This window comes from Phyllostomus discolor, chromosome 15 (genome assembly GCF_004126475.2).
Source record: "Phyllostomus discolor isolate MPI-MPIP mPhyDis1 chromosome 15, mPhyDis1.pri.v3, whole genome shotgun sequence".
Lineage (NCBI taxonomy): Eukaryota > Metazoa > Chordata > Mammalia > Chiroptera > Phyllostomidae > Phyllostomus > Phyllostomus discolor.
The window spans coordinates 21,848,075-21,868,935 of NC_040917.2; the positions used below are offsets into that span (position 1 = coordinate 21,848,075).

Consider the following 20,861-nt stretch of genomic DNA (forward strand, 5'->3'; position numbering starts at 1 on the left):
TCGCCATTTGTATAAAGTCATGCTTTGCTGTACACAGCCTTAGCACTTAATTGTGCAATCACATATCATAGTATGGATTTTTCGACGGGCGTCTTGGGATGGACTGAGTCAGGAGATGAGGAAGAGTTGAATCCATTATGTGAGACTGGAAATGGATCCTGAGGGTATATTTTTTAACCAAGCATATTTTAGAGCTGAGGCATTTTGTGTAATCTTTGTGTTTAAAAAAGAATTCTCCTCTTGGCAACCAGAATATTTGCAAAACATAGTGAGGATCTCGCCATTATGGCATTCACAACCCCACATCGGCTTCCCACCTCTCTCAGGGTGAAAGCCAGCCCTTCCTAAGACAAAAAAAAAAAAAAAGCTGTACTATCCCACTTTCTGTTTTCCTCTCTGAACTCCCTCCCCTGCCCTCTTCCTCGTTCCCCTGCCCCATCCACCACCCTGGCTTCTTTCTGTTCTTCCACCACACTCGTTACCCTCCTGTGCCCGAAATTCAGACTCATGGTTCCTGCAGCTGGTGAGCTCCTCCCTATTTCCGAGCTCACCCCTGCACTTCCTTCACGTTTTTGTTACAGGTCTCTCTCTGAGAAGCAGTGGGCTAACTTGTGAAAAAGGAATACACCCTCTCACGCTCCCCTCTTCCAAACACCGCTGTTTCCTTTTCTCCTTATCTTGTTCTACTTTTGCATAGCAGTTAGCATGTTCTAACACGCTGCCCAAGTCACTCATTCATCATGACTGCTGATGAGCCCTCTTGTGAGAATGCAAGCTCGTTAAGTTCAGGGTATGTTGTCTATTCCAGGGTGTTGAACCAGCGTGCAGCGAGAATTTTTGAAAACTGCAATACCTGCCTATTTAGTCAGGGGCAAAGACCTCTTTTCCCTTAGACTGTCAGATACAAGATAAATGCAAATTCAGGCAACAAAATAAATGGCCAGCCCAGAGTGTCACAGCCTTTTGCTTCCCCATCTCTATGTATTTGTTCCCGTCCCCTTTCCAAACACGAACACCTGTGAGTGTGCGAACACCTGTTGTTCGGGACCACCCTTCATTTGCAGCACCAAAAAGTCATGGACGTTACATCTTTACAGCCCCCTTCTTCTTAAAAAAAAAAGGATTGTATTCCATTAGCTTCAGAATTATATTAGGTTATATCCAAGGAGCTTTTGAATAATTTTGAATCACCACTGATTATATGTGGAAAACAAGAGAATACGGGTAAGGACAATGCAGCTCATTCAGAATATTGCCCAGAGAGAGAGAGGGCCTTCCTTCTGGGTGTAGGGATCTCTTCCCGAGACCCGCATCTTCCCTAGGTAAGGCAAAATAAGCATCAGTACGTAAGAGGAGAGTTGCCCGCCCCACAGTGCAGCGAGAGGAATGCACGGAGGCGGGGGTGAAGGGACCGGTGGGATGTGTCATTAGCGCGCACACCTGGACAAACGGCATCGCCAGCTGTTGCCTACCATCCTTAACTTGGACCACATTTTGCCCCTATTTTCCCCAAAGTGCCTTTCTTCCAGAAATAACATTTCTGTTCTTTAATCATTTAACACACATTAAAAGCTTTTTGGTTTGTTAAGAATAACACTAAACTAGAGGACATCAGTCATATTGGCTCATATTGCTGATATTATGATATGGCGTTTCCTCGTTCAGTATAAAGACCGATCATTGTTGTGAAATAGAAATAAAGGACACGTTACTGTATGAATTTTTCCTCAAAAGTTATTCCTTTTACTAGTTCTTTCTTTATTCAAGTTATCTGTGACATACTTGCAATTCACGTACGCAACGAATGGCTCATACCCAGAATGCATGAAGAGTCCCAGTGAGTTTGGGTTTCTGGCTCCCCATGTAAGGAGCTTAGAAGTTGCCACTCAGTCCTATCAAATCAAAGCCTGAACAGACTGAAAGCCAGCATTCCTGAACCTGTGAGAGATGGGACACAGGGTAACCAGATGCCCCCGATCCTGGGCGGACAGACAGGAGATGACCAGGAGTCTCCTCTGCCCAGGGCGGGGACTCCGGAGCAGAAGCCTGCCCACCCCCATAAACCCCACCCATGACCCAGGAGTTGCGGGAGGGTCCGTGTGGATACGTCCTAGGTGGTTCAAAACCCCGCAGGACCAGTCCAAGGGAGGCTCCCTACTGCCCCTAGGGTCCAACCAGGTTTCCACAGTACACACTGAAGGAAAGGCCCCCTCTTGCTTTCCACAGGGGAGAGCAAAGAACCATTTTTAAATACCGCAGAGCACTCTGTTCTTACCAACGCAGCCTGCCTCAGGGGAAACCAGCTGATGAAACCCCCCCCACTCTGGGGTGTTATCAGAGCCTGAGGACCTGAAGAGGACCCAGCCCCAGCCCCCACTAGCCGTCCTGTGCAACCCAGGAGGCCGAGGCAGGGAGGGGTGGTAGATGGTGGTGGAGAGCAGAAAACTGAGGATCTCCTAAGCAGACACAGGCGCATGCCGTGAGCAGAAAATATACCAAGAATTAGGATATGAAAGCCCTTCTGATCTTTTCATGTCTCACTGATTTATCTTACCATAAAGTTTCCTTTCTGTTTTATTACGGCAATTATAAAATTATTTTACCATCAACTCTTACCATTTAACGTCCTTTGTGTGTTTAACTGTAAACCCTCTGTCCAGAAGCACATACAGTACCTGACACATGGTAGGAATTCAGTAACCGTGAACTAAATTGATAAACATTTAATTGTAGTTAGAAATCTTTACAAAGAGCACCTCAAGTTTACTGAACACACGCTTGGAGAACCTCTTGAAAGGAAATGCAGCAAGGGCCAGCCTATATAAAATTCTACAGGTCATCTGGCTGCACCCGCCCCCACCTTCCCCTCCCCCCTCCTCCCCCGCCCCCCAGTCTCACAGCACAGCTGTGGTACCTGGAGCCCAGGGAGGCTCCCTCCAGGTAGCTTGGCGTCCTGGAAGGGAAATGAGAGCTGGGACTTGAACCTCCTGGCTCATAAGTCAAATACCCACTCAAGAAATCACACTGGCTTTCTAATCTCTATGCATAAGTTTTTGAAACTTTGCTTGCCTCGATCAATCTAATGCAGCCCTGTTCATTCTGTCTCTGTCTTTCTCACACAATAAATTTACAGTAAAGCACAATTTAATTGGTCTGGATTGATGTATAAGTCAATTAGAATGGTGTAGCATCTTGGGTCATTGTCATGAACAATAAATGTTGCTATAAATGTGCTTGTTAATATACCTTGATTGAAGGCCAAATGAACTGGATTTTATTCCAAGCATTAATGTATTAGTGCTCTGAAATAGAAAAGCCCGTACATTCTTATATCACTCTACACTAGGCTTCTAAAGAGTGAAATGCAAGAGATGTTGAGTTTTTATTATTCCTAAAATAGCATGCATGTTTCTGTTCTTATACATGTAGGATCTTTTACAATTGTATATGCTTAAAGCTATCAAACTAAGAAAGATATTTAGAAAATGTTGATATTAAAAGAGAGTATGTTAAAATTAACATATGATAATTATATCATATGATGAGGCTAAAACAATTATATATGTGACTATATAATAAGTGTATATAATAGTTATATGGCATAAATTATGATACATATTATATAATTATTTATATTATAATTATACATTACTTTTACTAATTAGAAATTGTATAGATCTATAATCTGTTTCATATGGGAATACTGAGTTTAAAAATATTCCTATCATTGTTTTTCTCTGTCAGTCACTAAATCTTATTTCAACATTTTACTAAGCACTTAATGTCAAACTGCTATATTAAATATAATCCTAGTTCTACATACTGCAGTATTTCTGGGATCGAATATTTAACTTAGAAATCAACTTGCAAACATACTGTTAATAGAAGAAGCATAGGAAAATAAAATGGTCATATCGATATAAATGTAATACTTCATTTTAAGAATTATTTTATTACTTACAGTAAGTTTTGTGAGAAAAGTGCAGATTCAGCTATAAAACGCTGCCTTGTCCCCAAGTGAAAAACACAAGATTGTATCATCGTGAAGTTTTCATGCATCTCCACACAGTAATAAGCATTGTACTTGGTGCATTATACACAATTAATATCCTGATTTAAAGTACAGTTGACATTGTCAATGTTTCTTGAACCTGCTCCAGCCATTTAATGGAAGTTTAAAATAGTTCATGATATACAATCAATGCCAAGATGACTCATATTTTTCACATAGAAAGTACACAAACAAATCAAATTCAATGTAAAGCAGAATTGTTGAATTATTTATCTGTGCAAATGCCTTTATGCTGAAAACTATTTTCCCTAGTTCCATTTCCTATAATTTAACTATCACAACCATTTACTCCAGGGTTGCATTTTGAAAGCTTTCCAGAAACTGTACTACTGGAGGAACAAGGATCCTTGAAACACGAGGATAAAGAGTATGATTATAAATAATACTAAGTTAGGTGTACCTGTAAACCAGGTAAAAAAACACTACAGCTATAAATTGCAAACTCTAAGAAATGAGGAGCACTGTTGCCAAGATAGAGTGTGTGAATTAAGCTCTGAAGGTCCGAGGAGAGTGGCACAAAAGACAGAGCTCGCATTTTATTTAGGGACAAAACAGAGCACGTGCTCTTTGGAGAGCAACTGTGTTGGTGCAAGGCTCATCTGTGCTTGCTGCCATGAGCCCGGGCGTGGTTACAATGGCTGACCTGTTTTTTCCACACTCTGTAGGTAGCCTGATGCAAAGAATACACTTGTACGACACCCACAAGCTGCCCCAGATAGCCCTAAGGAGGAAGGGTGTGCCTGTCGAACACACATTAAAATACCAAGTTCCCTGTGGGGCTAGAAGAGAGAAGTTGTCTCAGACTCTTGAAGTGTCCATTCAGGGTGCTATGGCAGAAGGTAGCCTGGACACAAGTTCGTCACGACAAGGCTGCTAAACAACTTCGGGACCCCTTTGTTCACAGGCCACGGTCTCCACGGGCCTTCCAGGTCTGCCCTTGGCTGGTCTGGAGAGGCCAGAGCTACAAGCACACTCCTACAGATGGGATTTTGATTTCCGTTTTAAATAACATGAGCCTAAAATCACAGCAATTGCAAGAAACCCAGTGTCAAAACAACAAAACAGCTTTCTCTGGGTTTCCTAGTGCAATGCACGTATATTTAGAAAACCGACGGTTCCATCCAAGCCCGTCTTCGAGGCCTGTAACTGATGATGTTGCGTCGGGGGGACTTGGGGCTTCATGAGACAGAAGCTATAGAATCTCTCTTTCACCCGCGAGTTGGCTCAGTTTTCCGATGCACGCAGTATTAATAATGGAAGCAGCGAAGCTTCGCTGCCTCGGGGCATTGCAAATAACAAATACAGATCGCAACCGGCTCGGGGCGGTGGCCGCTGTCCTGGCTCCCGTGAGTTATTAGGCAGTCACCACACTTGTCACTGCCACGGTGGGCCAGGCTGCCGCCTCCCCTGCCCAGAGGAATCACGTTTCCACAACTCGGGAGCCACCGGTTCTTTTCTGTCGCTTCACATAAAAAATAAATGTATTTCAGGGCAGCGTTTACAACAATACATTGTTTTAGACATGAAAGCAAACAGAAGTAGTAAGACATTTAGAGGGCTTTTACTTTCTTTATTGTTTATTCTACGGGTCGCAATCGCCATTGCCTTCTAGTTCTTGAATCTCCACAGAATGGCCACATGCTTGGAGATGCAAAAGGGCGACTAATACTGTGGGATCCAAGTCCAGAACACAAACACCATTTGTTGGAGCGTCTGTAAACCATCCCACAACATGCTGTGGTTCATCATCGTTTGCAACAACGACATTGTCAGCTACGTGCAGTGGATGGGAATGCCAAAGTAGGAGTTCGTGAGAGGCTGCATTTAATGTCACCACGTCACTGGAGCCACAGGACTAGTAGAGCGTCCTCAGCCCGTCCTGGCTCCCCCCTGGAGACAGACATTGCCCTTTGCAAAAGAAGGTGCACGTGCTGTTCCCTAGGGTCCTTCTCATTTATTCCCCAGACCCTTTCCGTCCCTCTGGATCCAACCACTTCGAGCTACTCTTCAGGGCTGACGTGTCTCTCTCCTTTGATGGAACGAGCAAGGAAACCGGAGAGCGAACACACCGAAGCTGTTAGAGACTCTAAGCCATGACTCAGCTAATGGCCCTGTCGCCAGGATGAGTGAGCAAAGGGTCACCCTCAACAGAGCCGTGCACTTTCACTAATGGCTGTTGCACAGTTTACCGTGTGGTTATATCCCAGTGGGACTCACCTGGAGTCTGGTCCAGGGGCTACCTGCCAGCTGATGTCCCTCTCAACCGAATGATCTGTTTTGCTTCCTCTGGACAAGGTGACTAAGACTGTGCAGGTGCGACTGTCAAGGGCTGGAGTGGAAGCCTGCCCCGAGTTAGAGGAGGACAGCGGAAGAATCCAGAGTGGTGCCAATCGACCACGGCTGGGAGCACATGGGGGACACATGCCGGGACAATCTGTCCCTCGTCACAGTGCCAGCCACCCATGCTCTGCCATGCCAGGGCGCTCAAGCCGGGCACCTGCCTAGCCAGAGCTCCTTTTGTGCTACACGTTTAGAAACATTATTTTACGGTTAATGTTTTAAAATCTCCTTTAATTTAGAAGTCAGTGTAGTGTATTAGCATCCCCACAGTGCCTACTCCAAAAAGACACTTTTACCAAAATGTTGTGTTACTTCCTGAAATTCCCTACATACTAGGGCTATTCTGAACTGTTTATTAAACCATGGCATATTGCTCATGATTAAAAATGTAAGACTTTTTACTACCGTCTTTTAAAGTTTGTAAGCGTTGACTATTTCTGAATTCCATAAACATAGCAAAAGCTCTGACTTCATTTACCTTTTTATGACAAGACAGCTAACGTGCAGGCAGACTGACTACACTTTCACTCTGCAGCTGACACATTCTTCCATTTGTCACCCAATAAAACAAGCAAGAAAAGCACACCGCGTCAAAACTCGGCAGGCTCCGGTATCATCGGAAAGACAGAAATGGATTTCTTGTTTCAATTGGCCATTACAGACCGTGTTTAACATCATTTCATCTCTTTCCCAAGAAATGAATTGGCTTTACTCACAATAAAGTTAGGGTACATCAAATTCTTTAGCAGCTGATAATCATTCATCGTCAAGCACTAAGATGGCTTTCATGAAAAAAAGATATTAAAGAAAGAGGAATCTTATAGTCTATATGAATTGCATGTGTACTAATAAAATCTAAGAGCCAAGAAAAAAAGCCACGCATCGGGCAAATCACTCAGCAATCCTGTGATCACATGATGCGTTGTCACGCTTCCCCCGTTTCTTACTTGAAACAGAACCTGAGGATTATAACTGTTAATAAGACAATACATTATAATAAATAATTAATGGAGGCATAACAAAGTGGAAAGGACAAGAAGTTTGATGATTTTTTAATATGTATTTCCTGGAATATTTAATTTAGAATTTAAAAATTTAGAAACAGAATAATCAGCATCCAGTGGGGATTCCCTGCATTTCTTGCCTTCCTCCTGCATTGCCTTTCCCGACTTCCTCCTCTCCTGTCTATCGTGTCTTCCCATTCACCCCTGCAGGGACCAGGACGCCACAGCAACCTCACGACTCCACGGGCAACGCGCCTTTCTCAGAGCGCAGCCCCAGCCCACAAGCCCTGGGGGCGCTGGGATTACAACGGCTCAGGCCCGTTCGCTTTGAGATTCCAGAGGTGCCCCTTGACCATACAGCAAGGCGAGCTCTTAGCCACACTGAACACTAATTCCCATCAAGTTATTTTTTAAAATCTTAGAGAAAATGATGCTGCAAGGAGTATCTTATTGATATTTTGATCTATGTTTCCCTTTTTCTAAAATATTAAAATAAAATCCCTATTCATGCATATGTCATTCATGCAGCATTGGTAGGGAGAAACTTTCTTATAAGTGATTTACTCTCACGACTCACCTTGATTCTAGATTTTGTTTAAATATTGTTTTGAATCGACGACTCAACCTTGATTCTAGATTTTGTTTAAAATATTGTTTAATTACTTGCTAGGAAAGATTTGCAAAAGAAGAAAGCTAGTCTGCCCTTGTAATAAATTATTATGTCAGCTTCTCAGTAGTGCTTCCCTGACCGTATTGAGCATGTCATAGACTTGACCTGTGTTCACGGGCCTGGTGAGAAGTTACGAGCTGCTCCGTCAGCGGTGCTGTCTTGCGGTGTCACATCATTGTTTTAGGTGGGCACCCCCTCCCGACATGAGTACAAATTCGATTCCATTTATTGATATAACAATTGTGCCTCTTGCCAGCACAATGGGCTCTCTGAAAGTCTGTTGTTAATGAGCAAGTCGGGAAAGCAAGCTGCATAGATGTGTTACTGAATCATTTCGTAGCGATATAATATGCAGGTTGAAACTGTTTCCTTCTGGGGGTTATACATTTTATTCCATTTTTATTGTGTATTTTTTCTGTTTATAAACTTCCAAATATTCGGATGCTATACCTGCTTGGTATGTCATCTATATTCAATCCCAACTTCAATTTTTTTTTAATTTTTCTTTCTTTTCATGCCTACAGTTTTGAGCTATACTTTCTATTAATGTTCTATTTGTGATAATTCTCCATTAATTGTTAATTTTTTTCTCGAGAGCAATGCATTCCCAGCTGCTTTTGTCAAGGTTTCAAGACTTTTTTTTCTAGCATCGAAATTTCTTTAGAAGCTGGGAATGAACGTCCTCTCGGCTCTTCCTTCTTCTGTTGTGGCCCCTGTGGTGGCTTGGGGGGGGGGGGGGCGGGTTTGTGTTTCCCATCGGCACTCCAGATCAACTGCTGAATGCTTCATCGCCGCAGTCCTGACTGCAGCTGAAGACTGTTCCGCGCAATTAAATTGTGAGCTTGAAAGGAACTGCTGTAACTTATTAGTTCTCGTGGAGCTCTCAAGATGTGGCTTCTCCACCCCGAGGAGCTTCCATGCCTGGACTAGGGAACTCTGCCCATGTGTTCAACTGCTCTTCGGCTCCCCAGGGTCAGGGAAACAAGGCCACTCACAGGACCAGCCGTCTCTGCCCGCTCCGTCCTCCCCGGGATCAGTGGCCTTCTTTCTGATACTCAACATGAAAACTTCCTGAAGCTGTGGGGCCAGACTGGCAGACATCCCAGGTGGGAAAAAAATGCTTCGGAAACTTCTCGCACTACCCAGGGCCTGTTTTCTAGTGGGCGCCTATGTCTACCTGGCTCGGGAAGATGCAAATCCGTTCTCTCTCTACACTGTCATCTTCCCAGAATCCGCCTTCTCCTCCTGACCAGCACGCTCTCTGGGACTGATCTACCCACTCCCACCTCTTCGCTTATTACCTATACATTGGTAATGCTCAGGTATTTTCTCATCAGATTCTCCCTTGAACACGTGACCCATACTTGCAATTATATTGTATATGTGCTATTTGGGTTGTCACAAATGCCTCATGGTTCCGTGCCCCAGACTGAATTCATTCGCTCTGTATATACAAATCCAGTGTCCTGACATGACATATCAAAGTGATGGAAGGACCGCGTCCACCACGAGGCACAGGTTTCAATCCCTTGCATTCTCTGTAGCTTCTTGCCCTATACCTTCCAGTGCTTGTGTGAATTATGTAAATTCTACGCTCCCAAACCTATACGTTTCCCTATTGCTACTGCACTAGTGAAGGCCTCTGTCTACTCTTCCATTATTACTCGCACAACATCCTAACTTAGTTCTATGCCATGGGAATTTTCTAATGCAATGACGTTTCTGAGATAGAATGCTGAGAAATTTCCATTCAACAACGACCACCATGAAATCATTGACATGTCAGAGGATTTGTTACAGACCCCTAATTAGCTTCGTGCTTTGTTCTCCTGTTTTGTAACTACCTTTGTCCTAGTCCCACGATCAACTGTCTCGTGCTAAGAATTGCTTGATTTTGATGGATTCCTAGTGGCTTCTGCCTCCCCCTCTCCCCCCAGTTAGGCTGGTGTTGAGCATGAGCCCGGCTGCTCAGGGGATGAGGGTTTGCTCTAGGGGGCTGCATTCTGGCCACAGCCAGTGACTTGCTCTCGTGACAGTGACCGAAGCCGGAGGACAGAAGCTCGACCACAAAAGTACAGTTCAAGTCCATGTGCCATGTCGCCAGTGTTCCATTGACCAAATCACAGGACCAGGGCCAATGTCAAAGGGACAAAACATTGTTCCTCGAATATCACAGAAGCCACAAAGTCATTTTGGGGGAACAAAAAACTCAGTTCATGTCATTATAACCTTGGTAAACACTTCTTTTCACTAATCAGTCTCAGAATTCTTCTGACACACCGAAATCCTCTACATTTTCTTAGCATAGCCTACCTACCCTTTCACATTTCAAAGCTTTTGCCTTTTGTCTGGATTTTTCTTCCCATGCGACTACCCTACTATTTATCCTTCAAGACCAGATCAAATGTTTCTGACTGTTCTTGCCAGTTCCCTTGGACAAGAATCAGTGAGTGTCCTTGAGGTGAAGTTATTGTTGCCATGTTGTTTTTCTCTCTACTGCTCGGTCTCACCAGACTAAATACTTCCAGGCTAAAGGTCATGGCCTTTTCATTTATAAAGGCCTAACACCTACCAGTGCTGGGTGCATCACAGATACGAAATAAACACTCACCAAGTAAGCAAATTAATTGGGTGATCTGTAACTTGTGTACAAATTTGAACTGATACGGGAGCATTAAAAATTTGATTGCATCTAGCAATTGCAGGATCACACATTATGTATGTATTTTGCTTTAATTGCCAATTTTATTAACGCAACTCTGAATAATTAAATGGTTTCACTCATTTTTCAAATAAAAATCTAATTTAAGTATTGGATGCTTCAGATTTAAAAAACTAGCAACTGTAAAAACTAGCAATTGATCTCCATGAAAATAAGCATTAAAAATGTGTTGAATTAAGTAGAAATATTATATTTAGTGAAAAAATAGACAATCTTTAAACTTGTATCTCCTTTTTGAGTTATCACTTTCTCTGAGTGTGATTCCATTTTGGAGGAGATTTCTCGAACGTTAACTCTGACCAAAGGTGAACTTGTTGGGGAGTTTGAACTAAATTGCTTTAGCCATTTCTGAGTTATGGGAAGGTGAAAGTCCATTTCTCATGCACTTAACTGAAGCAGGCTCCAACCTTTTCTCCTTACATAAGTCACACATGCCTAATGCTATATATTTTAAATGTGACAAGATTATTATAGCTCTTGGAGAACCCTCTAAATTTAAAAGAAAATATCCAATCACTTTAAAATGGCAAAATTTTCCATTTAGGAGTCCAGAAATTGCCATTTAGGAGACTGTGGTTTCAAAGGAAAGAAAATACAATTAAGGTCAACTCAGATTTCTGCCCAGGTTAGATAGAAACATGATACCGGACAAATATCAAATTAGGATAGCATTTCAGGGCAAAAATGTTAGGAAGTTAATGCACTTTAAAGAGCACTTTAAAATGTAAAAGGAGTTGAACCTCCCTCCACCTTTTACAATCCGGCTGGAGAGAGGAGCCGCGGTCTGAAATAGAAACTCTACGCCCAGCTCTTTGTTTGGCCAGCTTTGATCCCTTACACTCGGAACTCCTCCTCCGAAGCAGCGTGGAGGGAACGTATTCATTAGCAAGTGGCATAAAATAAATTTGCGGTTACGTATCGCATCAGAAATTACTTTTTAAACCTAGCTCAGTCTTCTTTAATTCCCTGGACAAAAAAAAAAAGTGTTCACATTTTAAGAGGTAGGAATAGTATGTGGAAGGTTTAGAGTGTTAAAGAAGAAAAATGCAATACTTTTTTAACTTTACACGTATTATCAATAGCATGTCAAATCTTTACATTCATTTACACTCGGCTTCTGGTCTTGTATCTATTACTTCCCAGTTTCCTTTATACCATCACTCATGTCACTGTGGAAATGGCTGAGTAAACCAATGAGAGGCATTGCATCATTCAAGTACAAAGACTGTTATCTGTGGAACATTAGATATAACGGGAACTAAGAAACCTTCCAAGTGTCCAGCAACTTTTAGTCTGGGTCAAGGAAGTCTTGTAGAGGATTTTGCTTGGGAGTCTGCAGGCTGCCTTTGAAAGGTGAGAAAATAAAGTCCAGGAGAACAGCTAGGGCTGTATGGCGAGAAGTACCTGGACCACAGTCCTATCAGGAACCTAGAGGAAGGAAGGGGCGGGAACCAGAGAAATCTACAGAACCCACCGACTGCTCAGGAATAAAGAGGAAATGTAGAGAATGGCATGGGAAGAGCTTATTTCTAACCTTAGAATTGATTAAAAATGTGATAAATAGAGGAAAACATTTTAGGTTACTGGAGAAATCAGAGGGGGACTTGGGTTGAGGGGGGACTGGAAGTATTGTACGTATTTAGGATTCGTCAAGACAGTATTGATGGCTGATGATTGACATAATTTCTTACACGTCAACATTTCTGTTAATAAAAATTATCTCAAAAGCACAATAGTTTATTGGCAATGTCCTCCTTTACTGAGTTACATGGATGGTTCACTGGTATAGAGGTCATTTCTTTTCTTATACCCTTCTTACACCTTTTTGTTCAACACTGCAAATCAAGGAAAAATTTATTTTGAAGATGACCTTGCCTAGGGTTTTTCTCATTTTCCAATGAGTTGAAAATTGCTATGATTTAACAGGGGGGAGAGCAAACTGTCTCTTATCTCCCTGAGTCCTGAAAAAAAATGAGTATTTTGTTAAAAAGACAAGAAGTGAATTGTGAATACTGAGACCTAGTAATCCCAGTACCCATAATTAATGATAAAAAGCTAGGTGAAAATTGGAACTGACCACTTATAAAAAAAGGAATTGTCTAAGTTTTGGGTCCTCCAAATTACTTTTATTCCCTGAATTTTGGAAAGAAGAATTTTGGAATGTTGTACAAACCACTTTCCCCAACAGCCTTCGTTATGTTATAAGTGGAAATGCATAAATTCACCAGAAAGTGAACCTTCATCTTAGGTTCAGTGAGTTTTCAGAAATTGCAATAAAGGATTATTGTGTTGCAATGTAGTTCTAACAGGTCAAGCCTGCCTTTGTGTACTCTGATGTGGCTCCCTTTGTACTAACTGACTTCTTCTGCAAAGGGTAAGGGGGCCCTGACTTATTTCTACTCTGTTTCACATTGTTTTTCTGCACTAGAGCTTGCTCCTGAGTCCTCTGTTTGTCTGCCTTAGCTTGTAATTGTAATTGTAGGCTAATCAGTCAAGTAAACATGTATGTAGCACTTAATATGTTCTAGGCACTGTTCTAGGCACCTTAAATATATTAAATCTTTTAACATTCATGATGGCAATATAACATAAGTGATATCCACATATTCCTTTTATAGATGATTAAACTGATCGAATATAGTTAATCTGAGCAAGATCATGTGACCAATAGGTAGTGAACTGGGACAACAATCAGGGGCATGTGTCTTCAGAATCAGAGCTCTGCCCTAGCCTGTGGCTGTCGGGGCTGGGCATCGTCCTGCAAAGGGAAAGGTTGCCAGTTCGATTCCCAGTCAGGGCACATGCCTGGGTTATGGGTTGATCCTGACAGGGCACAAACAAGAAGCTGATCAATGTTTCTTTCATTGATATTTCTCTCCCTCTCTTTCTCCCTCCCTTCCTCCCTCTCTAAAATTAATAAATAATATCATTTAAAAAAGAATCAGAGCTCTTCACGGTTCTGCTCTCCTGCCTTTTGCTGAGATAATATGACATACTGCAACAGGAAGTAGGTACAAATATGTAGAGAAAAGGAAAATAGGAGGATATTTCTCAATCAAGTAGTTAACTCCATCTCTGGAATGCAATTGGAAACTTAGAAAAACATGTATCATCTAACAATGGCTGGTTATCATCTGTTGACAGGTAGATGAACAGGTTTTAGAACAATAGGGAGAAGTGCAATATAAATTTTATTTCTTTCATGGAACTTAATGAAACATTTAGCAGCGCTTTTTTTTGAAGAATTTATTTAAAAATGTGGAGACAGTAAAAAGATCGGTGAGTGGTTGTGGGGGGAGGTGCGGAGGAGAAGAGGGATGGACAGGCAGAGCACACACGTGGGGGCACTCACAATACTCCGGATGAGACCGCGACCATGAATATATAGCACTACACTTTTGTCCAAATCCACCGAATGGACAAAACCAAGAGTAAATCGCAATATGAACTATGGATGCTGGGTCATTATGATGTGTCAGCGTAGGTTCACCTGCCAGGAGACACTACCAATGCAGGAGGCTGCACGTGTGTAGAAGGGGGAGCTAGAAGGAGAACTCATGCATTTGCCTGTCAATTTTATTGTAAACTGAAAACTGTTCTAAAAATGAATTCTTCAAAAAAGAAATCCAGATAGCTCATAAACCATGCACCTATTCCAATCCCAACTAAAATTTTCTTACTTCACTCTCTAGAGCTATTCTGAAATGTGAGAAAAGCGATCCAGGTTTTCTTTGAATTCAGACACTGATGATTCATAAAAAGATGATTTTGAAAAAAAAATTAATTCCCATTCTTTCAATAAATGGAGAGCACTTTCTCTACTGAGGGGCCATCAGATACACTATAAAATACATGCAACAGATAGTCCGTCTGCACATAGTTTGGGAAGAAATGTTTCCCTTCTAAGCACCGTCTTTACCGGCAGCTGGAAATTCACAAATTCAACCAAAAACATTTAACAAATATGCGCCGAGTCCCCATGCCCCTACTGCAAGCTCAGTGCTGCAGGCATTCAGAGATGAGGACATTCTGCCAAAGTAGCTTCCCATGTTTGTTATACTGATGGGATCTTTCTAGTTCCGCTGTGGGGATCTTGATGCTCTGCAGAACAGTAATTGCAATGCACAGAATTATTCAAAAAGAAAAGAGCAACCATGCATTCTTAATAAGAATAAGCTGTTTCCAAAGGAGGGTTTTGTGTTTTCTTCCTGCTTACTAGAAGAGCTGTCATTCGGCCCCTCAGAGGTGGAAGGGCTCTGAGGATGCTGAAAGATAAAAGCCAGCCGGGGATGCCTGTGACATTTTTTCAGAGCTGCTTCAGCATCCATACTGTAGTTACATAACAATAACAAACAGGGGAGATGCTTCTGTTTCATTAGAAGTACGTTATAGCTTGAAATTCACCCTGTTTTCTGATGTGTCTCCATATTATGAATAAATGTGAATTTTCAGTTTACGTAATACATAGATTGCCAACAGTTCCTTACTGCTCTACACTCTAATATTTGCAATGGCCATATTTTTAAAAGGCTTCAATTTTTTTTTTTTTTTGGCCCTTCTCTTTCTTTCCTAAAGGTTGCTTTTACTGAGTGTTTGTGAAGTTCCACATTTTCCCTACGCTCTAGTCCTGTAAATGACTTTTTATACTGGCGGTATCGATTGACATTTGTTTTCTTTTGTATTTTTGTAACCTACAAGTACAATTCATATGTGACAAGAAACAGATTTCAAACTTCACTGATTTAAAATTGCTTGTGCGAGCTTTGTTCCAAATCATTGTTTCTAATCAACCAACTCAAAGTTCCTGCAGAAAAATGTGGTTCCTGTACCATGCTATTTCGGTTTGGCCTCCGGTAGCTAAATAAAGGTTAAATGACAAACAGATTTGCATAAATGTGGTAACTCATATTGATAGCTACTATATGAACCGAACAACGGCAGCAAAAACACATAATAAAACTGAAACAGCCTTGTTTTTCTGGCTGCAATGCGGGTTATTTCGATTAACATTTATTATGTTTTTTTAAAATGTCATCTAATTTCTTTTCAATGGAGGAGATAAAAATTCTTGGAAACAGGTCTAAATAGTATAATTAAAAAAATCAGCCCTGGCTGACATAGCTCAGTGGATTGGAGCACGGGCTGTGAACCAAAGTGTTGCAGGTTCAATTCCCAGTCAGGGTACAATGCCTGGGTTGCAGGCCATGACCCCCAGCAACCGCATTGATGTTTCTCTCTCTCGTTTCTCCCCCCTTCCCTCTCTAAAAATAAATAAATAAAATCTTTAAAAAATCTATCTGATATTTTTTCTATATTAGAAAAATGCCTAAAATATAGTATATATCAGTGTTTTGTTTCAGGAAATAATCATAATTTAATCTTTAAAAACATTTTAATAGTGTCTGACAAAGTAATTTAATTTTCTCACTGCATGTAGATAATTTTTAAAACAAGAATTAGAAAATTTTTCAAAAATGCCTATCCCACATCAGTGTTTAGATTACATTTTTCCAGAATGTATAATATATTTTTTATTTTCTCACCTTTGTCATAATATAATATTAAGTTCATTAGAATAATCAAAATGACCTTAAGTATGTATTGGCTTGCTCTTTAGATAACAAGTTTAGTTGAATTGAACACTTGAAACAGTGACACATGTAGCTGTTATTCTTGCATTATTTGCACTAAAAATAATATTGAAAATACATTTGATATAATTGCCATTAATTGGAATAATGTAACAGTTAATTAAGCTACACACGCATTTGAGCCGTTCTTTTACTTATTTATATTCATAATTAGAGGTAGAAGAACACAATTTGTTCTATTCCATTTTCTAGAAAAGGCTCTAATTAATACCCATTTGTCCAACTCTTTTGAGTTTTTTGTAAGAATTAGCATTACAAAAGCAGGCGTGATTTTGCAGATTTCATTATATTTTGCCATTATCGGTAATGGTCTATTTGCCCTTACTGTTTGACAAACATACCTAAATTCTGTGATTCTGTTCAAGAAATTAAATTGCTTCCTATTGGCACTTAAAACACAGATGTATCACATAATCAAAGAAAATGGGGATCTTTGTACACTTAGTTCGAATCTGTAGTACAAATAGCAAGTCATTGAACCTTTAGGGATTTAGTAAAAGAGTTAGCTCTTATGTTAAATATATTATAAAAAAGCACTTGGTATTGAATTTTATTCTCAAACATAAAGGATTTCAGTAATTGAAATGCCTTGTGGTTTCAGGTACAAACTCCCACCCCACCCACTCAGCCCTCTTACCATTTAGTTACTTCTGTCTCAGCAATTATAGTCTCATAATTAAGGACAGACACATTTCATCTGGTAGGGACTCCTTAGCTGACTAACAAAAATGGAAGGCTACCGTCCTCTGGAAAATGCACTAGCACGTAAAGTGCAAGCAATCCCTGGGACCCGCACACTCTCCTGGGCATGTGGACGCCACACACTCCACCACAGGCCATTTCCCTGGAGCTTGGACGCAATCCAGGCGGCAGCTGACCCTGACCAGAGACCCACCAGGCACTTCAGATGACGGCTCACGGAGCAGAGAGGCCCATCTAGCCCTGAGTTTAAGTCCCGAGAGGCCCGGGTGTCGTCCCCAGTCCCATCCCTGGCACTTCTTTTCTGCACTCCCTCTGAACTTCTGTGACTATGCTCTTAGCTGTGCTGCCGCTGGTGGAACACACCTCATTCCCTCTTCTCCTCGTTACAGCACCAGATACGTATGTGTGTGCGTCCGTGCTCCACCTAACCCTGGGGACACGTGTGTGAAAGGCCCCCATAGGCAGTTTTGTCCTGAGACCACGGAGTGAGTGCACTTGCACAACCCAAGACGGTGCCGCCTGCTCCCGGGATCCTGGGCACGACACTTCGGTCTGTCTGCCAGCTCAGTGGGTTTGTTCACACTAGCGCCACCACCAACACGAGAGACATGCACCCTGCTGAGCCTGCACAGCGTCCCTAGGTGATGGGAAATTATGCTCTGTTATAATCCCATGGGACCAGGGCCATGAGCACAGTCCGTCTGTGAATGAAACACGGCACCATGAGACGGTGCCTCTGTTTACAGCCCGTCCATGTGCGCTCCCTGAGCTAAGCGCCCCCCCGCCCCCACCTCCTGCGGCCCAGCCCCTGGCACCACACCAACACGCCCCGGTTGAAAGACACCGGTCATGGCCACCGTGCTCTGGAGGTGAGCATGCCCTCTCCCACCCCAGGGCACTCCCTTCCCTCCCCCAGAGCAGTTCTCAGATTACATCATCCCTAAAGGTGTCACCAGGACCTAGGAACCAGGCTTGCAAACAGTAGTTTCCACCGTTACCACACATGCCTTTTGTGATCCAAGTTCACCTGTGGAGAAGCCAGTGTGCACAAACGCCCACTCAGTCAGTCTCCCCATGGAGCGTGAATGAATATTTCCTCCCGGTGTGCGTACCAAACCTCTACTGTAAGATTCTATACTCCGTGCTGGCGACACGATCAATAGCCATATAATAAACACACTTACAACAATGATGTCTTCTATTAGAAAACACATTTGAAGTTCTTGTTTATATCAATTAAATTGATTTCTGAAAGAAAATCTATTTCTCCCCGCAACCTCAGCTAAACATCTCTAACGACACCCTCGCTTACAGTACTTTTAAATTAACTAAGACATCTTCTTTCATTCTGGCCCATTTTGATCTATACAGTGTAACTACCATGTATATTTGGTAACTCAGCATAACTTAAGTCTGCCGTCAGAAATAAACTAGCTATAACTGCATAATTTACGTCTGCAGAACTCTTTTCCCCACCTCACCTACTAGCACCACCAAAGACGGGTAGCATTAATGTGTAACCTTGAGCTAAAGCTATTCCTGTGCCACCCTTATTCTCTCTTGCACATCATCACAAAGGGCATGTCTCGGGCTAATTTTACCCAGCATTCCCAGATACTGAAGTCCTCACTTCTCAATTCCCTGACAAAATAATACGCACATTCATTTTAATCTCGTAAAGCAACACAATAGATTTAATGACTGCTTTTTACAACAATTGTGAACTACTGCAGTGGAGACCCCAAAAAATTTTACTCTTGTTAACTTGGTCCAGAAGCACACGAGCACACGGACTGGGCCAGCTCTCTGGTCTGTCAGCTTTGCCATGGCTATTGGGCAAAACAATACGACCTAAACTGCCAGAGCGTGCCCAATGTCTACTGGTTTGGAAACCACAACCTCTCTCTCTCTCTCTCTCACAAAATAAAATCAAATAAAGACCTTATTCTCCCCCTCAGCTTGAGGAAATTCAACCTTAATATAGTCACAAGCAAAGGACTTTAGCGAACACACCGAGTTTACCTATTAATTGTAGATTGTGGAGTATCTTGCCTTCTAGAAACTTATAACCAAAAACTTGCACTTAATTTTCAAAGCACTGAGGAAAAATACTGCTTAATGCAAGACTTCTTAGTCACTTCTGCATCACTGACCACTTGGAGTCGAACAAAGCCCTTTCTAAGGGTAATGTTCTTACATTAATAAGATATGGAGGTTTATTTAAAAAATCAATGCTATTAAAATAAGACTTTATCCACCAACACTTTATGAAGAACTCTGTGTTTCCCAGGATAAGATCACATAATTCGAGTATACGATACTTCGCTTAATAGTTGGCTGTGAAGAACCTCACCCAAAGATCAAGTTAAAAAAATTACATCGAGATACACACAATTTTATCTTGACTATGTTACATTACCGATGACAAGAGGGAGTGTTAAAATAACCTCAGAACACAACTACTTAAGTCAGTGGGACATGCAGACAATTCAACATGGGCTTTCGGGATGCCCGTGTCCCTAAAACCAACGGTGTCCCATCCCTGCAGGGCAAACGCGGGCCTACCTTGATGGCAGTGGACGCGATCTGGATGTGGTGCAGCCTCCGGAGGGTGCTGTCCCTGTCGATGAAGTAGGAGGCCGCCAGCTGGTGCAGCGTCTCCAGGGTGACCGAGGAGCTGTTGGTGCCCGAATCGCTTCCTTCAGCCCCTCTGCTCAGCTTCCGCTTGTCCACAAAAATTGTGAGGGACTCCTCTCCTGCAGAGAATACAGTTCACAGGGTCCTGTTTACCCCCTGAACACCCATTAAAAAAAATTACCTGCAGGTGAGGAAATGACAGGCGTAATGAGACCAAAGACGGATAAACAATAAAAGAGCAAGTGCTTTCACTTTCCCGTTGTTCTGCACGTGTTTTCCCCGTGCCTAGGGAAGCGCTGGAGATGTTGGCCGCCGTACCTTCGGTTTTAGTGCCCGTGGAACGGCTGCTTTGGCAGAGCGATGCCCCTAAATTTTATTCCATTTCTGAGAGAGTTTAGGTTACCTCGCATTCACGTGGCCCAAAAGCAATTATTAAGAAACTAGGTAAAATGAACTTATGTGGAGTGTATAACATAAAATTAGAATGATGCAGAAATGTTTGCCACCAATCAGCATGGCACCTGTACACAGGATCAAGATATCTTTGTCCTTTAGTTTTTAGTTATACTCTTAAACTACAGAGAAGACGTGTAAATGCATCTATATGTATGTAAATATATGTTAAATTCAGAGCTTGCCTGCCTAGGGCACATATATTATAACTGCAGCCATTTTCAATGTTCAAATGTTGAGCAAAAAATAAAAATCGATGTCAGTTAAGTTTAACATTGAGAACTGGCCACACCCAGACCTCTGTCTTTTTTGATACTCTTCTAACATGTAAGCGTCAAACTCAAGTTGTTGCTTTTAGGCATCTCTCTGTTTGGGCGGCAGTGTGCTCATTTACAAACTGTCATCCAGTTTTAGACAATAACCACTGAGGTTTTCTAGTGGAAGAGTAGTTGGCATTTCTTCTCCAAAGTAAAAGAATATCATTTTAAAATGACACAGCCTAGGCGATTGTCCAATCCTAAGCAACAGCCCCTGTTTCTTGGCAAAAGGTCAGGTCAATAGATACGAGAAATACTGGAAATCAAGCAGACTCATCAGAGTAGCTGAAGAA

The 20,861-nt window shown here is 42.0% G+C and overlaps 1 protein-coding gene across 1 annotated transcript in view; it reads right to left on the minus strand.

Moving 5' to 3' along the window:
- Positions 1 to 20,861, minus strand: part of BRINP3 (BMP/retinoic acid inducible neural specific 3) — a 205,627-nt gene that overhangs the window by 74,757 nt on the left and 110,009 nt on the right. Inside the window, exon 4 of the mRNA XM_028531286.2 lies at positions 19,727 to 19,917. Coding sequence (XP_028387087.1) covers positions 19,727 to 19,917 — 191 coding nt within the window. The remainder of the gene's footprint in view (positions 1 to 19,726; positions 19,918 to 20,861) is intronic.